We start from the raw sequence: 21,122 nt of genomic DNA, 5'->3' as shown, positions 1-21,122 counted from the left end.
AATCGAATTATTTTTAAATTAATATCAACCAGAAGCATTTTAAGATGTCGAGATGCCCTTACAAGGATCTCATTTCAAATTATACTACGTTTTTTATAGTTATTAAAAGGCCTTTTTATTTATCATTTTACAGTTTTCCAACAATTTTTTTAATAGGCCAGATATAAACAAAACCAAATTTATGTACTGGAAAATATTAACTGCCTAGAATAATTTAATAGAAGTTTAGTATGGAATTAACATAATAAAAAAACACTCTTTTGTAGCTTCTCACACCAAAAACTCTACCCAACCTTTTCACAAGATTTATGTGCTCCCTATCTTCCCATCACTCATATAACTACACCCCTTAATCTCTCCTTAAGTGTCTCTAAACCTCATTACACTTTGCATGGCCGAGTCATCAGACACCCGTCGGAAGGGTACAGGGCTCGGAAAGAGGGCCAATGGGTCATCATTTGAGGCACCAACATCAGAACCAGGCTCGGTTCCTAACTCGCCATGTGGGGCGTGCAAGTTCTTAAGAAGAAAGTGTGTAACTGGTTGCATCTTTGCACCTTACTTTGGGTCTGACCAGGGTGCAGCCCGGTTTGCTGCGGTGCACAAAGTGTTTGGAGCTAGCAATGTGTCGAAACTGTTAATGCATATACCTGTTAATCGACGACAACATGCTGTTGTGACCATATCTTATGAAGCCCAGGCTCGGTTGTCTGATCCAGTTTATGGGTGTGTTTCAACTGTCTTGGCTTTGCAGCAACAGGTACAAGATTGGTTGATGTTCATGCTCGAAGTGGCAAAATAAAGTATATAACAGAATGTCATATTGTCATGCTCACCCATGCATAATAATAATTTATACACAAATTTAACTATTTAATAAACACTTAAAGAGCCTCTATGTATTAAAAGTAAACATAAATGATATAAACCAGAACCAGAGATGGTTTATAAACCAGAAACGGAGTTTTGCGAGAACCGTCTGAAAGAATCGGGTTCCAACCTTATAAACTGAAACTGGTTTGATCCAGGTCAAACCTGACCCGAGCCAGTTAAAACCCACTTCTTTAAAACCCATCCTTTCCCTCTAAGAAACCGGTTCCAACCCATACCGATTTAGAGGGCACCCGGTTTATTTTGATGACCTAACCTAAGCAGTTAAAACATGGTTTCAAACCGGTCTAGACCAGCCAAAACCTGAATTTGACTTATGTTGACCCAACCCAAACCGATTAAAACCCAGTCTCAAACTGGTCAAACCCAAACCTTTTCTCTCAAAAACCAGTTCCATCCCAGCCCAGTTTAGCCAGAATCCAGCTTTGACTTTTGTTGACTCAACCCGAATTAGTTTGGGCCAAGAACTAGACTTGTGAGCCTCTACATAAAACGTGCTTGACCTTTACTCAGACCAACGAGTAAACTTCTTAACAGGCAATACATCAAAATTTAACTTTCAACAGTAAGACGTCATTTGAGCTGGACGTTACAATTAAAAAACTCACGATCATGTCTTATAACAGGTAGCATCATTGCAAACGGAGCTAGCCATGGTCCAGAACCAGCTGATAAACAACAGGCTCCTAGTGGCAAATGCGCTCCAGGGTTCACAACAGCAGCCGGAACCGGTGCACCACCTGTCACTACTGCAGCCGGCTTACTCAAATGCTTCATCTGCTTCAAATAACAACATTCTTAACATCAACAGCTTTGATTCCGGTTTGAATAATCTTGCAGATGACCATCATAGTGCTGCCACTCTTTCACAGCAGAGCTTTAATCCTCTGCAACTATGTCAACCGTGTCATGATGAAGAGGACGATGACGAGGAAGAAAGCGGGGACCCCTTGGCTTTTGCCAATCAAATGCTTCAATCCAGATAACTTGTTTCTATAAAATACTTGAAGAATTACTTATGACTTTAACATTCACATATATAAGAAATTGAATTAAATCGCTAATATATTATCAACATGAATCTGTATTTTAATGCAGTATTCAACAATATTATAGCCATAACTGTTTAAAATTGTGAAAAAGATATTAATATTAAAAATAAACACCAACTCAACTTGTCCAAAGCTATGTTAAAAGTGGTGTTTGACCAATTCAACTTGTATATTTTGGCATCTTTACTTAAAAACATTGAATAGAACTAGACCGATTATAAGTTTTTATGTTTCATCAAACTAAATATGAAACCTTAAGTGCACAAAAGCATTCAACACTCCAAACATAGGAATCATTTCTCAGTCGTATAAATCGAAAAAAGCTAGATGCTAAACAAGTAGACATCATATTAAACAAAGCAACATATCGACTATGAATCAATTTAAGTGTGTGTATGAATCATTTCTTAAAAGCTTACAAAAATCAAGCAATGCTAGCAAACATTCTAATTTCCATGTAAATGCATGGGCAACAAATAACAAATTTGTTAGATTTGATCATTCACTTTCGCATGAATATTAGAGTGACACTTTTCACTGCTTGATTTCTTTAAAAGTTTAAAAAATGATTCATACGTCTATGCTTACAAGTTAGACTTACTCATTGATGATTTGCTTCATTTTAATGAAGCTCACCACTTCATATTTAGCTTCTAGCCTAGCTTTAAGCTTTTGAAAAATGATTATTATGCTTAGTTGGAACCACTTCATATTGACCACCAACAAATTTATTCAGTTGGAACCGGTTTTACTCATCGAAATCGGTATATTCAATTTTCAACCAAAAAAGGAACACCCCTAATTTGATTTCTTTAAATAATGAATCAAATAATAATAGTAAAAACAATAACAATCATAATTGCAGATGAGGAAAGCGAGTATGAATATGTTAGGCATTGTTCGGTTCATTTTATGTACTTGTATTTACATGCCACTTATCTTTATAATAATGCATTAATCCTATAACAAATTATGGCACTTTATATTTGTTTTATTGTTCTGCACGTTTTTATATATAATAAAATGTAAGCATTATTATTAAGTTAAATAATAAATGCAATCACAAAAATAAAAAGAATCATTATGAGAAAAGGCTAAACATGCTAACTTACGCATTGTGGTTGAGACATCACTTTAAAAATGTCACTTTAAAATTAATGGATAAATTCAATCACAATACGTAAGCTAGCATGATTAGTATTTTCTCATAAAATTGTCTTTTTACTATTGTGATCGCATTAACTACCGAACTCAATTATAATATTTAACATATTATTATATATAAAGACATAGAGAACATTAAAACAAACGTATAGTGCCATGATTTATTATAAAATTAATGCATTAATAAATATAATTAACATGTAAATACTAGTCCATATAATGAACCAATCAAGCATTGAAGGTTAGATGTCTCGCAACCCCATATTCACTTTTCCCATATTAGACGTAAATGATTGTGTGACTTTCCACCCATTTTACATTTCCTCTTCTAAATGTCTACGTACAATTTTCATTTTGACTCGATTGAAATAAAATACGACTTTCCACCCATTTTACATTTCCTCTTCTAAATGTCTACGTACAATTTTCATTTTGACTCTATTGAAATAAAATACAACCTGCAAATCTGCAATCATGTTTGTTCAGAAGGCATGATTCCAGAGCAACAACTGCTACCACAAAAACACTTGGAACCCGTTAGATTCAAACCAACATCACCATAACTAAAAGTAAGCTCTTCATCTTTTAATATATCCCGGGAAGCAAAAAAGCATACTCGAGGAATCAAAGCACCCGACTTTCTTACCAAAACCGTTTCAAGATTCCCACCATCACACGAATGATTAATAAATCTTGCAACATTCCCATATTTAGTTGCATCAATGTTAATCCTCAAACATGCATTACCAGATGGAAGATGCTCCCTCACAACTAGAAGCGCAGATGTATGTTTGCCACTAGATGCGAGTTTATCATATGTTAACTGGCATTTTCTTGCTTCTTTCGTCGTTAAGAGTTCACCTGTCAATGCAAAGTGAATCAAGATGATCAAAAAAGAAGTATTATGAAGTATTATTATAATGGATTTTATAGAATGTATAATGGATAATGTGTGTTGATCCTTTATGGACATCTATTCCTTAATAAAATGTCCACCTAAAGCCAACATATTATTTTTATGTTTGTCCATATTTACAGCAAGCAGCACATACTTAAGTGGCCTGCCAAGAATTAGGACAGTCAAGATCAACATAATCAAACCGAATTAACCAAACCGAACACAAAATCGAAGTTCTGGTTAGGTTTTGGTTCGTTTGTACTGAAAAAACCAAACCGGCATTCATAACAGACCTCACCATAAAACTCAAAAAACCGACATTTATTATTGAATTTACAAACTATAATTTTTATTCTTGAATGTTAAGCAATTTATACAAAACTAATAAATGGTGCATACCAAAACTTTTTTACCTAAATCTGTAACTAACAATCAACTAATAACTAATTAAAAAGTAAAAAGTTATGCTCAAATTCATTATTTTAAGTCATTATTTTCTTTTGAAACATTCAAGCCTTTTGCATCAAACTTGAAAAACCAAACTCAGTGTGAAAACCGAAACCAAACTTATCAAAAACTCAAAAAAGAACTTCTAAACTTTATCAGAACTACTAAACTTTTTTGAACACCCAGAACTTCTTAGAACTTCTAAAATTCAGTTTCTTGTTCAGTTTGACCCCAAAACCAACCCCTATATCCCATGCACACACACAGTCACACACCTATATACAAATGTATAAACATATGATGTATGTTGGTTCTTTGTGGACATCATTTCCTTCACAAAATGCCCACCTAAAGCCAACATGTAATCACTATCTGTCCATATTTACAGCAAGGATCAAACACTTAAAACATCCTGCCAAGAATTAGGACAATCTAAAACACTTAATTCCACACAGCCATTTCATCAAACACCTTACCTGCATACTCACAAACAAACTCATCAGCGTGCAAACCCCAACCTTTCTTTGAACTCCTAACAATCTTCAACCCAACATTCACACCCGGATAACCCACCCGGTTCCGACAACCCGACCCGCATTCCCAAATCACCCCAGAAAGCTTCACACTTTCACAATCACATTCAAACCCATCTTCACTCGTCCGAGACTGAACCAAATCCGGGTCCGGGTCGGGTCGTCGGCCAGGTATGAATTGGGTTGGTGTGTAGCTAAAGTAGGCGTATGGATGATTGTCTACGTTGTTTATGAATGGAATTGGGTTTTTTTCGTGGTTTCTTGAAGCGTCGGATGATCTGGCGTCGGTGATGGATTTGACGGCGAGGTGAAGGGTTTTGCAGGTTAATGCGACGGCGGCGAGGTCGGTGGGGTGGAGGTGTGGGAGGATGTGTACGGTGGCGGTGGATAATTGGTTGGATGATAAGAATAATGTGGGTTTGCTTCTTCACGTTGGTGTCCATTGGTTTTAGGGTTTCAATTTGGCTGTTTATTGTTTATAACAGGAAACGTGGCAGCTGAAACCCTAGATGAAGTTGGTGGATGTGTAATGGGTCGGGTCGGGTTTGTTGAATCTGGTTTTATGTTTATATCTTGTTTTTTATGAAGTTACCGGTTTGACCCTTAATGTATAAGGTTATGTAGGTTTAGTCTCTCAATACTTTACTTAGTAACTAAGATTTCATAACTCTATATTCTTGTGATCTCATCTACCAAGTACCAATTATGTTTGTATGTATAAGGTTTAACAACTTAGCATATACTAATTCTGAAAAAGTACTTTGCCTCACAAAGTCAATATTCTATTATGTTGGTTTTGTAATTGTTTCATTTGTACCATATGTACATATGTCATTTTGTTTGTATCATATTTTATTTTATTTTTTTTCTTCTTAAAGTAATAATAAGTTACTAGCAACTTTTTGATTTTTTGCAACATACTAATTCAAAGTACAAGCAATTTTATGTTTGTAATTTTTAAATACGTGTTATATTCATATGTCATAAAAATTAGATATTATTCAATTACTCTTCAAAGTCATGCAATTATTAGACTTTTATTAACCCAGTGTAACGCACTGGTCCTTCAAATTAGTCACCTTTAAAACCTTTTTGCTTGGGATACTAATTTATATAGTGTCACTTTCTTATAGTCTCATTTTTTGACATTCGAGGATGTCAAATCTCAAGCTAAAGTCTAAACGTTAAGCGTAAAATCTCAAGCTAAAGTCTAAACGTTAAGCGTAATTAAAGGATTTGAACAAAATTATATAGTCATTCAAATAAAACATAAAAGAACTCACATGGTTCTAAAACCACAATAATATATACCAAATAATGATCTTGTCAAATAGCTATCATATGTGTTTTTACTAAGAATTCATTTCTTTATAAAACTTTGTTACTAGTTTGTACATTTTTTTTTCTTTAATTTTCATCACAAACTAAAAATGCTTTATATATACACATTAGTCGATTGCTTTTAGGTTCGTTTCAAAATCAACTTTCTATTCCCTTTTACAGGTATTTGGGGATGGATGTTAAATTATTTATTGTTTAAATCGGGACTTTCGCATATGTTGGGATCAAACCTGAGTCTGTTGCCTTTAAGCCTATAACACCAAATTTTTATTTAGGTGGGCTAAATGCCTGCTTGGCTTTATAAACGATGCTTGTCTTATTTAACTAGTAGGTTACTTTCTAATTGACCTAAATTATGAATACGGTTATATACTAGCTTTCTCAATACTAGTTTAATAAATACAGGTAAGTTCAAATTCATTATTTTATATTAGCGTTATTTATAAGTTATGTTAAATGAGGACTTAAATTAAATAATAAAGAAAAACACACACACACACACGATGCATAATAATAATAAATTTGGGCGAATTCAAAGAACCATTTGGCTCCCCTTATTTTCTCCGGGGAAAAACGATTATGGCGACTAGATTCGCTTCTACACTACTCATATTATTATTATTAATCCTCTACGGACTCTTTGCTGTTTCAGTTTGCTCCGATCACATACATACTTCACTTCAAGGTACGCACTTCATATCCTTGTTTAACTTATTATTTACGCAAATTTGAGAACTCGTATGCTGTTTAATTTAGGTTTAGATGATCAAATTTGCATAAAGTGTTGTACTTTGGTTAAAAGGAGTGAGATAGGTATTACCTGTGGCATGTGATTGGTTGATTTTGTAAGTGATTTTGCTTGTAACGTTGTTGAATTAGGGTTTTTATTTGGGAACTAGGTGTAGGTGTTGTTTATTGTTGGTATTTTGTAATTTTGTTTCGGTAAGTTAGTTTTTTGATGGTAAAATTTCATTTTGATTTAGTTCTAGGTTATCCTCACTTTAGCGAATTTGCAGGAACGTGTTAATTTTAGTGATTGGTTGATTAAAGTTTGATGAAAGTAGTTAATTTGATTATAAAGGTTTTAGGGTTTAGGGTTTCTTGGTGGCTTTTAAAATTGATAAACCAGTTAACTCTTTCTATGTGTTACTCTTTTTAAAAACTTTGATTCGCCCTTTCAAAACGGAACAATTTGCAAGAAGTGAACATTAAGTTTAGCTTGGGAACATGAGTTTTTATTGGTTACTTGACCTCTGATACGCACCCAAATATTAACGAGAATAACGTGTAGTGGGAAGTTAAGCCAATAACTGTCAACTAGAAGTAGTATTAGTAGATCGTTTATTGTATATTCAGATGTCGAATGTTTATTTTTCAAAATTAGGGTTTGTTACATTTGTTTGGAGATCAAGCCTATCTCGAATGCGGCTACTTATCTTAATTTCAGTACTTCAGATTTCCGGGTTCTATCAGCCTCAAACGGTTGTTAAATATAGTGTTTGTAGATGTAAACATGTATTGATTATTTTATTATGCCTTGAGTTGCTTGTGATCTGACTAAACTTTGATTTAAGTACTACTTTCATATAAAGATGCCAACTTTAGGGCTGTATTGATCTAACCATATCTGGGTTCTGATTTGGTTAGTTACTTGATTACATCTGCCACTTAGCTTCCTATAACTTGAAATTAGAATTTGGTATTGTATTGGGTAATTTTATAGCTTGGCACCTAGATTTGAACTTTGAAAGTATTCAAATACTGATTGTTCTTATTATGTGATTTAACACAGGCATTGATTTGGGGCATCCAACTATAGATGTCACCCCCACTCCCACACACAGCTCTTCTCAAGGATCTAAAGATGTTCAATCTTGTGCACGTGTTCCCATACATGGCGTTTCAAGAATGAAAATTCAGAGTTATGCCAAGGCATATAAGGTTTTGCTGGTCCCGTCAGTGGTGATCCCTGATAAATGGCATAACAAGATTCAAGTTTGTTTTCACCAGTAAGTTAAGATGATTTTAGGTTCCGTATTTATGATTTTGTAGGTAGTTGTTAGGTGGCAACATAGGCAGGTTGGGCGGTTGTGTAACAGGTCAAAATTGGTGGGTCAGTTGGGTTGACCTGGACACGCTTTCTTTGCCCGTGTTTTTTTAAATCTAAATGTTAATTATGACTACAAAGACTATATTATAACAATAATAAGATACATTTTGTAATAGGTGATCTAAGAGTGCGTATGCTTTGAAAAATGCACTACGGGCAACTTGTAACCAGATTGAACCTGTTATCCAGGGATGTGCATGTTCAGGTTTGGGTCGGTTTTTGGCTTTAACCGAACCACAAACCGAAAATTTGGATTTGAGTTTTTCAAAATCGTTCGGCTTCGATTTGTATAATTTGGGCTTGAAATACTTGGGCCGGATTTTTTTTTGGCAAAAATTAATGAATGTTGGTCTAAAACTTTGAGACTTAATCTATTTGTTAATTAATAATTAATTGATTGTCATACACTTGGGTAACAACTAACAATGTATATAAAATTCTTATAATTTTATTAAAATTCAAAATGAAAATCCATAAACTTGGTTCAGTTTTGGTTTTCAGTTTTTATTACACGCAAAAGGAAAAGCTAACCAAAAGTTTGGTTTCTACCAGAAGATAAAACCAAACCATCGGTTTTTGTTTGGGTCCGATTCTTTCGGTTTCATGCACACCCGTACGCCGTTATCTCCTTTTGTTAATTTTTGTTTCTTGACCTGTTTAGAAGTACATGGTTGAAAGTGCTACCTTTGAACTTTAGTAGTTGTCTTGTGTATCTTTATTTTTCACACTGTAACCCATATTTGACCCGCTTGCAGGAACGCTTCACTGAGGTTATGCCAGTGTGAAAAGGATGATTGGGGATCTGTTCATAAAGGGCTATGGAGTTCCACCATGTCACCTTATGAGCAAAGATTTGTCGATGTCAAGTTTGTTGGCGGGCTGCCGGGTTCTGTAACCGTCACTCTTGATGAAGGTTAGACGTTTGTTCATTTTTTGTTGACATTTGTATTTATTTTTGTGCAATTCCTGTTTTTCTTTTGTTTTGGAAATTTCACAAGAAACTTGTTGCTTTATTGTGAAAGAATCGAGTATTGTTTCAAGAAGTCGTATTTTTGTTGTTTTTATGTACTTTCTGTATTTTTTGACACGTTTTTATGAATTTTTGACGTGCAGTGTCACAGGGATGGCGGTATGTCTTGCTTTTGGTGGGAATTGCTTTATTATTCTTGGCACCCGCTGTTAGCGAGTGGGTCCCGTTTTACTATACCAGTTCTATGGCTATTGGAGTGTTAGCTGTTATCCTCATACTGCTTTATCAGGTATGTGCTCATCTTTCTTTTGACCTGTTGTTGACTTATTTAAATATTGTATTTCTAACTGTATTTGCTATTGAACAGGGGATGAAGTTATTACCTACTGGCAGGAAAAGTGCCTTTTATTTCAGTGTGTATACATCACTGGTAAGTGTTAGAACATGCTTTTTTTAATGATATAAAACATCTTGAATATGTAATATGATTAATCATTAATAGCATAGTTTCTGTTACATTTTTGTTTGTTTTAACTTTTATTTTTTGTATTTTACAGGTTGGTGCAGGATCTTTTCTGGTTCATTATGTTGCTGTGTTTGTCAACTCAATCCTCTCAAATTTTGGATTCAGTCAAGAAATGCAGAACCCGGTAAGTACTTTCTTGACAAAATGCTCAAATTTTGGACAAAAAGTGTTTTGGGTCGACCCAACCCATTTTGATCCGTACAAAAAGTTACCATCTTGACTCGTTAACAAACTTGCCCGACTCACCTTTTTTGCCAACTTTATTCTGTCCCTCTCTTTTAATATTAATATCTTACTTGGAAACAAAACGGCCTTATCAAATTTGTATTGAGTTATCTATTAAACAAATCACATCGTGATATAACCAGATAAGAAATAAACTCTTAATATACTGGAAGGTCTACGTTTTGGTGATAGTAACTGTGCCTAGGCATGTGAACCAACCGAACGAACATGAACGGGGGCATGCTCATGTTTGTTTGTTTAACTTTAACCAAACAAACGATCTAACACGAGAAGTTAAACGAACGGAGCTTTCTTGTTCGTGTCCATTCGTTAAGAAAATTAGTGTGTTCGTTTATGTTCGCTGTTGAAGTATAAGTGAACGGCTCATGAATGCAAACAAACAAATTGAACAAACATAACTGAAAATAGATGAACAAACATAAGCGGAAATAATTAAACGGACAATAATTCTAAGTAAACGTGAAAGTTTTGTCTAAGTATTTAATAAAACGAGGCTAAATTCTAATGCGTGATATTTTATTTTCAGAAAACCAGAATAAGGTGTAAGGACCCTAAAAATTAAGATGAATAGTTAATTGAACGAACTTAAAACAACCGTAAACTAACGGACATAAACAAACGTAAATGAAGTAATGAACAAACTTAATCTAATTTGAGTAAACGAGCGTTCATGTTTGCTCGTTTAACTAGATGACAGAAAATGTTGTTCATGCCCGTTCATTTATGTAATACATTAACTTCCCGCCGAACGGTTCACTGAACATTTGGGGCCTAACTGTGCCATCTAATTTTGCAGGTTTCAGTATTTGTGCTACTTACAATAATTCTACTAGGAGCGGGTCTTGGATATTGGCTGGTGCGAAAATATGTAATTACAGAAGATGGAGATGTCGATGTTGGTGTAGCCCAATTTATTAAATGGTCCATGCGCGTTATTGCATTTACATGCATTTTTCTGGTAAGTTATGGTCAATAATTATTTAACTTGTCACATTTTTTCTGATTCCTTTTCGAATTTCGATATGCATACGTCATAAAACTATAATATTTTCAACTTTTCAATTTTCATGTTATTTTTCAGAGCTCGAACGACACTCCTTTATCAATGGCAGCAGTTGGTTCAAGTTTAGTCTTATATTACATGATTACTTCCATCAAGTGGCGTGATTATCGGTAAGTTCTATATTGTTTTGTAATCACATTCAATATAACAATTATTAATAACTGAAAGGGTAAAAAAGTAAAGAAGTTTTTTGAGGACCGTTCTGCACTAAAAGCTTTTCGTTTGACTGAAACGATTTTGACCCGTTACCGGATTAAATTGTTCTGAAGATACTAATGATCATTGAAATGTTTGTTGGTAGTTGATTATTTCATTATTCTGGATTTCAAGATTTTATTATTTGACCAATAATTTGGTATGATATTATGTAGGTCTCGATCGTATTCTAAGAAGTCAAACAAGTGGCAATTCAATGGTCAAAGAACACCAAAGGCTGGGCGGGCTGAATTCCTTAGCCGCCCCAAAAAAATGGGAAGCCTGTGGAATGGCCCAAGAAATTCATTCCCCTCGTCTGACTCACCTGTCAAAGGTACATTCCGGTTAAAAAATTGCAACTTTTTATTTCCGCACAGCTTGTTAAATTAAATCTACTTGTATTGTCATTATGCAGCAGTCTCAGTGGCAAAATGGGTTGGGTTGGGTTGGGTTGGGTTGGGTCATGGGTCAAAATAGTGGTTTTGTACGGGTTGGGTCAGTTGAGTTGACCCAAGACAGTTGAATTTTTTTATGTGAACAATTAGCGTGTCAAGTATTGTTACCTTAGTTCTAGGTTTTCAGTAATAATTTAATATTCTTTAAATAAATTATATAAGAGGTTTTGCAAATTAAAAAGAAAACGTGATTTTTGTCCTATTTTATTTTTTCTTCTAACTTTACTCTTTGGCTTTTAGAGGTTAAACATAATTCAAGTTGACCCATTACAAAAAATATATGATACTAATTATGGGCTGCAAGATTGTTACTATAACATCTTTACACCAGAAATCACTTTGTTAATTTTTTATCATCACAAAGAGTTGGTGACATCAAATGATTTTCTCAATCCATCCCATGAAAAACGGTTTTTATTTATTCTCTACAAAAATGAATCTGTTTTTAAAATTGGCTAAAGTTATCATCACATTGTTAAAGTGGATAATTTTCGTTTTGATTGGTGTAGGGATGGTGAACACATATGGGGATAGCGGGTCAGCAGGAAGTCAACACGACTTTTACTCGACGTTTCACAAGACCCCAAACAGTAAGAAGTTTTCAAAGAAAGACTGGGAGGAATTCACCGAGGAATCGACCCGAGAATCAGTTGCCGAGTTGGCAGCTTCGCCTGAATTCACGGATTGGATGATCAAGAACGCCAATAGAATCAAACTTCTTCCTGATAGCGGGTCACATGATGATGCCAGTGGGTCAGATTCTACCGATGGATATTTGGTAAAGAATGAAAAAAGACGCGGTCTTTTCAGCTGGTGAAAGCAATAGTGAGTTACTCATTGATTCTGTTGTTTCTTCGGGACGAATTATGGGCAATCTTGAAGTTCTTAGCCCTTAGGTTAGTTTGTGTAGGTTTGTTTTTGTTACCGTTGCTCTTTTAGGATTGATAATCAAGTGGATACTACTTGGAATGGAGTGTACATTTCTCATTATATGATGTATAAGTAGAGATTAGAGATGATTCTTCAAAAGTGATGTATTTAAAGAATTGAAGTTGTCAAGAGGAGTGTTTATTTTTGTAATCATGATTATTATTAGCGAGTTTGTTTGATTGTTTCGGCTTAGGGTTGAACAACACAATTCATAATTTCCCGATTTGGTTCTCTTAATACTCCAGCTCACTTCTTTAGCTAACAATTGAGTAGAGAATGATTTAACAAAGGAAGCATGAGAGACGCTCACGATAACCGTCGGGGATTTCAATTCAACCCTAAATATGACAACTTTCTTCTATTACAAATTCGGTATATTGTTATTTGCGCGTGATTTGTCGGAAGAGCTATCAGATCATTGTTGGTGGTTTGTTAGCAATGCTCTCTAAATACTTTGTAGTCAGTGCACAATCTGCGGTGTGTTCACGGTGAGACATTGGATCATGTGAGCGCACATATGTATACATCTCGTAATAGGTTTCGTGAGCGTATGTAAATATTAAGGTTTCGTGAGCTAAGGGAATTGCATAAGAAACAACTGAAAGGCTACTTCATCATAATTGCATAAGAAAAAACTATTCATGAGTGCATTTGTTTGGGTTATCGTAATGGGTATAAACATTTTATGTGGGTTCTGTCACTTATATAATCACCGATAATTGAAAAACAAAAAAAATCCAGGGCTTGGGACGTGTAGAAAAAAGGGTTCGAAAATACAAAGCTAATAACTCATATATAATTTAGATAATTGTGATATAATAAATCAAATTAAAGTATTTTAGCACAATATTCTAATTAAAATATTTAAACGAGGAGGCGTGAAGCTCTTCAAGCATTTTTGAAGCATAGGCATCGATCAACTCTTTTTAATCCATACACACACTTGTTGATGTTAAAACGCATGTTTAGGTTATGTGTTTTTAGCGTTGGTCGTATATACTTTGTTGATGCTACATGCATATGTAGGTTATATGCAATTGTTGATGCCAGAACACATGTGTTAGTCATTGAATACATCACGCATATTTAAGGTGGTTAGGGTTGTAATATAACGAATCATATACATTTAGAGAGTTTTGTTGGTCTCGTGTATGTATGTATGTATGTTTTGTTGTATGTCTCGTGTACATGTGTATGCTACAACATCATGTTTTAAGTAAATATATATTTTCACCATTCTAGCTTATATAAAACATCTTGTGTCCTGAATATGAGCTGTGCAGGTGATTAGAAGACAAGTAGGAAGAAATTACAATTCAGTAAAAAGAAATCGCAAATGTGTACGATGAAATCGCCCATATCGATCAGTACATGTAGAGAGAAACTAATTTGCAATAATTTATCGATAATATGGATAACAAATTAAGAAGTAATAATTATAATCCACTTAATTAATTAAGCATATAAACGTATATATTAAAAATCCTACTAAACGAGCAAGCCTTAAAGCATTTTGCATAGTCATGACCAACATAGAAATTATAGTTTTAAAAGAGTGAGAAGCAACTCGTTCTTTCCTTGTGCTAACATGCTATTAATCTCTTTGACAAATCTGTCCATCGATCCACTCGGCAAAGCTATGAGTATCATGATTCCAGACTCTCCTTTCCTGTTTGTATCAAGAACATAGAAGCAAGTGAGACCTCGGATAAAGTTTATTCCGCCTTTAGGAGCCCCTCCATATGCCGGCTTACCCCACCCAAAGTCCACCACATCAAATCCCACACGTCTATGATCTGAGACACCGAAATCTCGAATAGTTGTTAATTGAGGAGGTCGTTTGAATGAGATTAGGTCGGAAACAGATCTAATATTACTGACATCATATTTGGCTTTCATCACGAGCTCCAACACGTTACCTAATGGTTTGTTACATAGATCTCGAGAGTAGGCCAAAACATTTCCATAGTATCCAACCGGGAGGGGAGGCTTGATCATGTTACGTGCATTTATGGGCCATATGACCGGCATTACCTCTTGTGGATCTGGTTGGAGAGCGATGGTACGACAACGCCAGAGGCAAGTTGTTAGCAACTCAAAGGTGGAACAACTTCGTAAGTGTATTGGAACAAGCCTACGAAAAGCTAAAATATCGGTGGTAGTAAAGAATAATGACTCTTGTACCATGTCATCTAGTGGGATGATTTTACCCTTGGTATCTACCACTTGACCATACTTGCGATGAGTTAAGGTCGTGGGCGATCCGTCAGTTAAATGAAGCAACTCTCTTTGCCACACGGGCAATGTTGAGGGTGATGCCGCACCTCGTGCTATTTCACCTAATCCTGACAGGAATTGTATGAGTCCTGTTGCGTCACTCATGATGTGGTTGAGTCGTATGGCAAAGATGAAACCCCCGCATAACATTCGTGTCACCTATTAATCAAAATTAGTGAACATGTCACATGTGTCAGTTTAAGTAGTTGTGGCAATCTTTATACAAAATCAAATATAACAAATGAAAGTAGCTGTTTTTTTGTGCACATTCGATGTTTTTCATAAAAGATTTATTTTCTTAAATAATTAGAAAGTATATATATATGTATTAAAAAATACAGTAATGTTCATTTTTATGACTTTGTAATGATTAGTTAATTGCCTGAATCAGTAGCAATGGTGAATTTATGATGCCACTAGAGCCAGGAACGTCATAAAGGAGGTCATCCATACACGGGAACTGTGGTTGAAGTTCATTTCCAAGTTGATTCAGTGAAACATCTGCCTCGGCCTCGATAAACAACACACCCTCGCCCGAGCAGTCCACCATCAGCTTCCCCGCTGGTCCTTCCTTTAGCCGGCCAGCAAACGGATAGTAGAACACCAGAAGTTTAGCAAGAGCTTCCCTTATCACACTCGCCGGGTTGCCATTTCTCTTATTTGGATGCCTATGATAAACCATTATGAACGGCGTCTGCCTCCGAATAATTTCTTGATCATCAATGTCGGAGAGAGGCTTTAGTTCTCGAGGTGTGGGTTTTGCCGGAACGATGAGCTCCTGTGCAAGTCTCCGGACAGTGAAGGTCAAGGGGGTGCCACATTTTGCCATGTCTAGTTAATTAAATTGTTATTTTGATGGTTCTTAAATTTGGTATGGCGGTAAATTTATAGTAGAGTAAAACGTCTAAATTTAAGAACACATTTTTGGAGTCAAAAGAAAAGAGCTAGTTGCGTGGGGTTGATTAATTACTTGTAGTCTTATCATGCTTTTAATACTATAAATAAAATTTTCTTCAAATGGCCAATTTTGACCATCACTGTCCAAAAATAACTACAGCTTTCAACAAATTCTCAAAATACTTGTATTTTTCCTTTGAATTCGACGTATACAAGAACTGATCCGCCAAATGGCCAATTTTATGATCTAACGTATACAATCACGAACCTTCAACACAACCGTTGTGGGGAAGCTCCCCCACCTCCAAAAACTCCAACGCGCGTTATAGGTGGGAATGGCGCCCCACTACAAATGGTCAAAGTATTACGTGGTTAGTTCAACAACTATATATACCATTTTTAGACTAAAATGACTTCTTACGCACGTGTTAAACGCCATAATTGTCGAGTCTTCCTCATCTTCTTTATGGATGAAAGAAGTCCTTTCTTTTATGACAATGATAACATTGTACTCATTGTGAGAGTGATGTTCCTCTCCGCCTTCCTTTTAAAACATATTGTTTGTGATACAAGGTAATCAGAGATAGGAGGAAGATTGTTATTTTTTCTATATTAAAATAATTCATACAAAAGATTGTTTAAATAATAGAAATATAATCTAAACAAGGAAATACTAAATATGGAAGACATTACCCTTTAATTACGTGATCTCTTGCCTTGATTGTGTTTTCTATAATATTCTAACACTCCTCCTCAAGTTGTGTAGTGGGATCTCCAATACCCAACTTGCATAAAACTGCTTCAAACCCTTTTGCTGCAACTGCTTTTGTAAGAATATCAGCTAACTGCTCTTCTGACCTTATGAAAGGAAGTTCCACGGTGCCATCTTCAATTTTCTCTTTTACAAAGTGTATCTATTTCAACATGTTTCGTTCTATCATGCTGGACAGGATTTTCTGAAATTTTAATTGCAGCCATGTTATCACACATTAATTGAGTTGGAAACCTTAGAGGAAAGCCAATTTCGTTCATTAGTTTTTTAAGCCAAAGAATTTCTGTGATCCCTTTAACGATACCCCTGAATTCTGATTCTGCACTTGATAGAGACACAACCTTCTGTTTCTTGCTTCTCCAAGTGACTAAGTTTCCTCCAACTAAGGTAAAAAATCCTGCAATAGATCTTCTATCATTCGGATTTCTAGCCCAATCCGCATCAGTAAAAGTTTTAACATCCAGATGTCCATTGTTCTTGAATACTATACCTCTTCCTGGAGTTCTCTTAAGGTATCTTATAATTCTCATAACTGCTTCCATGTGCTCTGATTGAGGCTGGTGCATGAATTGACTTACCACTCCAACAACATAGGCAATGTCAGGTCTGGTATGAGCCAAGTAAATTAACTTTCCTACCAGTCTTTGGTACCTTTCACGATCTGCTAGCTCAGCTCCTTCAGTAATCTTGAGTTTATGATTTACTATCATTGGAGTGTCACTTGGTTTGCAATCCACCATACCTGTTTCTGTTAACAGGTCAAGTATATATTTTCGTTGAGAAATAAAAATTCCTTCTTTTGACCGAAGGACCTCAATCCCTAGAAAATACTTTAGCCCTCCAAGGTCTTTCATTTCAAATTCTTTAAAAAGATTCTTTCGAAGTAAAATAATTTCTTCTTCATCACTTCCTGTTATGATTATGTCGTCAACATAAATTATCAGGCATGTAACTAGATCTCCCCTTCTCTTTAAGAATAGGGTATGATCAGCATTACTTTGTTTGTACCCATATCGTTTCATAGCCATAGTAAATCTCCCAAACCACGCTCGTGGAGATTGTTTAAGCCCATATAACGCCTTTTTTAGTTTACACACCTCATTTTTTCCAAACCCATCAGAAAACCCGGGCGGTGCTTCCATATATACCTCTTCTTCTAGATTTCCATGTAGAAAAGCATTTTTAACATCGAATTGATGAAGTGGCCAATCTTTGTTTGCTGCAACTGAAAATAGCACCTTGATAGTATCAATTTTGGCAACCAGAGAAAAAGTTTCAGAGTAGTCGATGCCGTATGTTTGGGTATATCCTTTAGCGACCAACCTTGCTTTATATCGTTCAATTGTGCCATCAGCTTTATACTTGACTGTAAACACCCACCTGCACCCAACCGGTTTCTTTCCTGCAGGTAACACGCACTTCTCCCACGTGTCATTTTTTATAAGAGCTTTCATTCTGTATTCATAGCCTCTTGCCATTCGTTCTTCTTGCTTGCTTCTTGAGCTGTTTTTGGAATATTTTCCAAAAAAAGTGAAGCCGAGAAAGCTTTCGCAACATCAGAAACTCTCCCCCTGTCTATATTTACCGGGTACCTCGAGGATCGAGATACATGTTCTAGTGAGTATCGATCTGCTGGCACACCTCTATTTTTCCTTGGAGGTAGCACACGAGACTGTGGTTCTTCTGGTTCAGTTTCTGGAACTGGGCTGGCATCATGGCTATTAATAGGATTTGAATCGTCAAATGAAATATTTACCTCTTGTTGGACATTATCCGAAGTAGATTCATTGGTTGTGTATATTGGTTCGTCAGCCCTTTCTATGTTAGTTGTGAGGGACTCGGTGGCTCCATCTACCTGCTCTGTTGGAACATCATCGGAACAACTCAGAGTATTTAGCCAATCTAGTGATTCACTCACTCTCTCCCCCTAAACGCTAGATTGGTCGGAGAAATAGAATTCGGACTCTAGGAAGTCACAATCCATAGTAACACAGATGCGACGAGTGACTGGATTATAACATCGATATCCCTTTTGATGAGTGGCATATCCTACAAACACACACTTTTCTGCGCAAGGTTCAAGTTTATTCCTATCAGACTTGGGAATATGTACAAACACGGTACACCCAAAGACACGAGGTAATAAGGTTAAGAATGAAGGAATAGGAACTTGACTTGCTAGTGTTTGTAAAGGAGTTTTATGGTTTAGAATTTGCGTTGGAAGACGATTAAGGAGATATACAGATGTTGCTATTGCTTCAGGCCAGAAATACTTAGGGGTTTGAGATTCAATTATCATAGCACGACATTTTTCAAGTAAAACTCGATTTTTTCGTTCAGCAACACCATTTTGTTGAGGTGTGTTGGGACACATGGTTTGATGAATAAGGCCATTTTCTTGAAAAAAAATTTCATCGACTGATTTACAAATTCTCCACCATTATCAGAGAGAAGGATTTGTATTTTTTTGTTGAATTGGGTTTGAATCATTTTATAAAACATAAAGAATTTCTCAGGGACCTCTGATTTATGTTTCATAAAATATACCCAAGTCATTCGAGAAAAATCATCAACAAACAATACAAAATACTTAAATCGATTTTTATTAGAAATTGGAGCTGGACCCCAAACATCAGAATGTATCAAAGAGAACACAGACTTAACCCGAGTATTACTTTGTTCAAAAGAGACTCGATGATTTTTAGCAAGAATACAAGTTTCACACTTCATATCAGTGGATTTATTCAAAAAAAGACTCGGAAATAACGACTTAAGATACCCAAATGACGGATGGCCAAGACGACGATGCCATAACCACAGCTGTCTATCAGCCGTTCCGTGAGCAAGCATGTCATGTCCCTTGTGAGTCACCTCATCAACATAGTAAAGACCTCCTCTCTCAGTACCACGCCCAATTATCTCCTTCGTAAGAATGTCCTGCAAAATGCAAAATGTTAGATACATTAGTACCACGCAATTTAGTTCTTTTGTCACATGGCTCACAGACAATAGTTTTGAGGATAATTTTGGAATGTAGAGACACTTGTTTAGCTTCATTTTCTTAGAAAATTCAATCGAACCTCCTCCTTCGACCTTAACTCGTTCTCCACTAGCGGTTTCGATATAAGTTTTAGATGACGGAGACATGTTTAAAATATCTCTATGATCATATGTCATAGTATCCGTAGCCCCACAATCAAAAATCCATGAATTTAATTGTTTTGAACTAGTATTTGATGAGACACTAGTTTGATTTACCTTAGATTTTAGATTAAAATTGCTAGGAGCCTGCTTGTCATAATCAAAACAATTGTGACTAAATTACTTGGGGTTAATAATTGAAGGGTCTGGAGTGTAACTTCTCCAAAACCCTTTACCTGCATCTGTTTGTTCGTTCGCCAGAGTCACGCCGCCAAATCCTGAAGCACCGCCCTCTTGTTCCGACGCCGGCGATCTGTCGGATGCGCCGTTGGAGTTGCGGCTTCCGATGACAGCAGCCGCCTTGCTTTGCTGCCCTGGCTTCTCCCACCATTCTGGATAACTGACGATCTTGAAGCAATTCTCCTTGGCATGTCTCTTCATATTGCAATGGGTACAATATAACTTTGATTTATCTTCTTTATCTTTACCTCGCTGTGGCTCGTAACGAGTTTTCGGTTTTCCGGTTGATTCCTGTCCGACCAAACCCAGGCCGATCTCAGATGGCCTGTTGATTTCAGTGGTGGCAGGTTTTAGAATATTGAGTCTCGCTACTTCTCGCCGTATCGTCGCATATGCGGCTTCAACCGAAGGGAGGGGATCCTTTTTTAGGATGTCTCGCTTGATTGGTTCCAGCTTGTCATCGATGGTTGTTAACAATTGATAGAGTCTCTGTTCTTGAATTTTATTATTGTATATTTGAATATCTTCTGCGTATTTCATCGGGTTCGGGTCTCTTCTGTCTATGGTCATCCAGATTTTTTGCAGTTTGTTCCAGCAATCTTCTAGAGTGTCTCCTCCTTGCCTCAATGAATTAGCCCTTTTGTGCAGGTCAAACACCTGAAGGGAATCAGTTTCCGAACCATATGTAACTGCAAGACCATCCCAAAGAGTCTTTGCAGTCGGATATTGCGAGACATTATTCACCAGACTCGCATCAATATTCTGGATCAACCATGTAAAAACACATTGGTCATCCTGTTCCCACTTTGCAAACGCTGTATCATCCTTTGAGGGAGGTGATGGTTCTCCGGTAATGTGAGGGCTTCTCCCCCTACCTCCAATAGCCTTCTTCATTAGGGTAGCCCATAATGCATAATTATCGCCTTCGAGTTTGATTCCGAGAGAGAGATTCTCGGAATTGGTTGTTGTTGGTT

At 36.1% G+C, this 21,122-nt stretch overlaps 3 protein-coding genes, 2 non-coding genes and 1 pseudogene across 6 annotated transcripts; 2 read left to right on the top strand and 4 right to left on the bottom strand.

Moving 5' to 3' along the window:
- Positions 1-391: 391 nt before the first annotated feature.
- Positions 392-1,877, top strand: LOC143551457 (LOB domain-containing protein 20-like). Its single transcript, XM_077041892.1, has 2 exons — positions 392-760; positions 1,518-1,877. The coding sequence occupies exons 1-2, from the start codon at positions 392-394 to the stop codon at positions 1,875-1,877; spliced, it is 729 nt and encodes a 242-aa protein (XP_076898007.1).
- A 1,631-nt stretch (positions 1,878-3,508) lies between these two features.
- On the bottom strand, positions 3,509-5,813 carry LOC143551440 (histone-lysine N-methyltransferase SUVR3 pseudogene; annotated as a pseudogene). The gene is made up of 3 exons (XR_013138492.1): positions 5,803-5,813; positions 4,929-5,407; positions 3,509-3,968 (listed from the first exon to the last, which is right to left on the bottom strand). The product of XR_013138492.1 is annotated as a histone-lysine N-methyltransferase SUVR3 pseudogene (transcript).
- Positions 4,054-4,164, bottom strand: LOC143551462 (small nucleolar RNA snoR103). The gene has a single exon (XR_013138499.1). It is a non-coding gene; the product is annotated as a small nucleolar RNA snoR103 (small nucleolar RNA).
- LOC143551461 (small nucleolar RNA snoR103) lies at positions 4,751-4,859 on the bottom strand. The gene has a single exon (XR_013138498.1). It is a non-coding gene; the product is annotated as a small nucleolar RNA snoR103 (small nucleolar RNA).
- Positions 5,814-6,848: 1,035 nt separating the features above from the next.
- Positions 6,849-13,027, top strand: LOC143551455 (uncharacterized). Its single transcript, XM_077041891.1, has 10 exons — positions 6,849-7,011; positions 8,119-8,335; positions 9,192-9,349; positions 9,550-9,695; positions 9,774-9,836; positions 9,964-10,056; positions 10,975-11,136; positions 11,260-11,351; positions 11,613-11,770; positions 12,401-13,027. The coding sequence occupies exons 1-10, from the start codon at positions 6,906-6,908 to the stop codon at positions 12,706-12,708; spliced, it is 1,503 nt and encodes a 500-aa protein (XP_076898006.1). The 5' UTR covers positions 6,849-6,905; the 3' UTR covers positions 12,709-13,027.
- Positions 13,028-14,342: 1,315 nt separating this feature from the next.
- On the bottom strand, positions 14,343-15,972 carry LOC143551425 (benzyl alcohol O-benzoyltransferase-like). Its single transcript, XM_077041869.1, has 2 exons — positions 15,481-15,972; positions 14,343-15,257 (listed from the first exon to the last, which is right to left on the bottom strand). Exons 1-2 carry the CDS (start codon positions 15,925-15,927, stop codon positions 14,361-14,363), a joined length of 1,344 nt encoding a protein of 447 aa, XP_076897984.1. The 5' UTR covers positions 15,928-15,972; the 3' UTR covers positions 14,343-14,360.
- Positions 15,973-21,122: the final 5,150 nt, after the last annotated feature.

Source organism: Bidens hawaiensis, unplaced genomic scaffold (genome assembly GCF_021521415.1).
Source record: "Bidens hawaiensis isolate Kalapana, Puna unplaced genomic scaffold, B.hawaiensis_p1.1 tig00016457_1, whole genome shotgun sequence".
Lineage (NCBI taxonomy): Eukaryota > Viridiplantae > Streptophyta > Magnoliopsida > Asterales > Asteraceae > Bidens > Bidens hawaiensis.
Note: the sequence above shows the minus strand (reverse complement) of the source record. Positions and strands in the feature narration are given on the sequence as shown.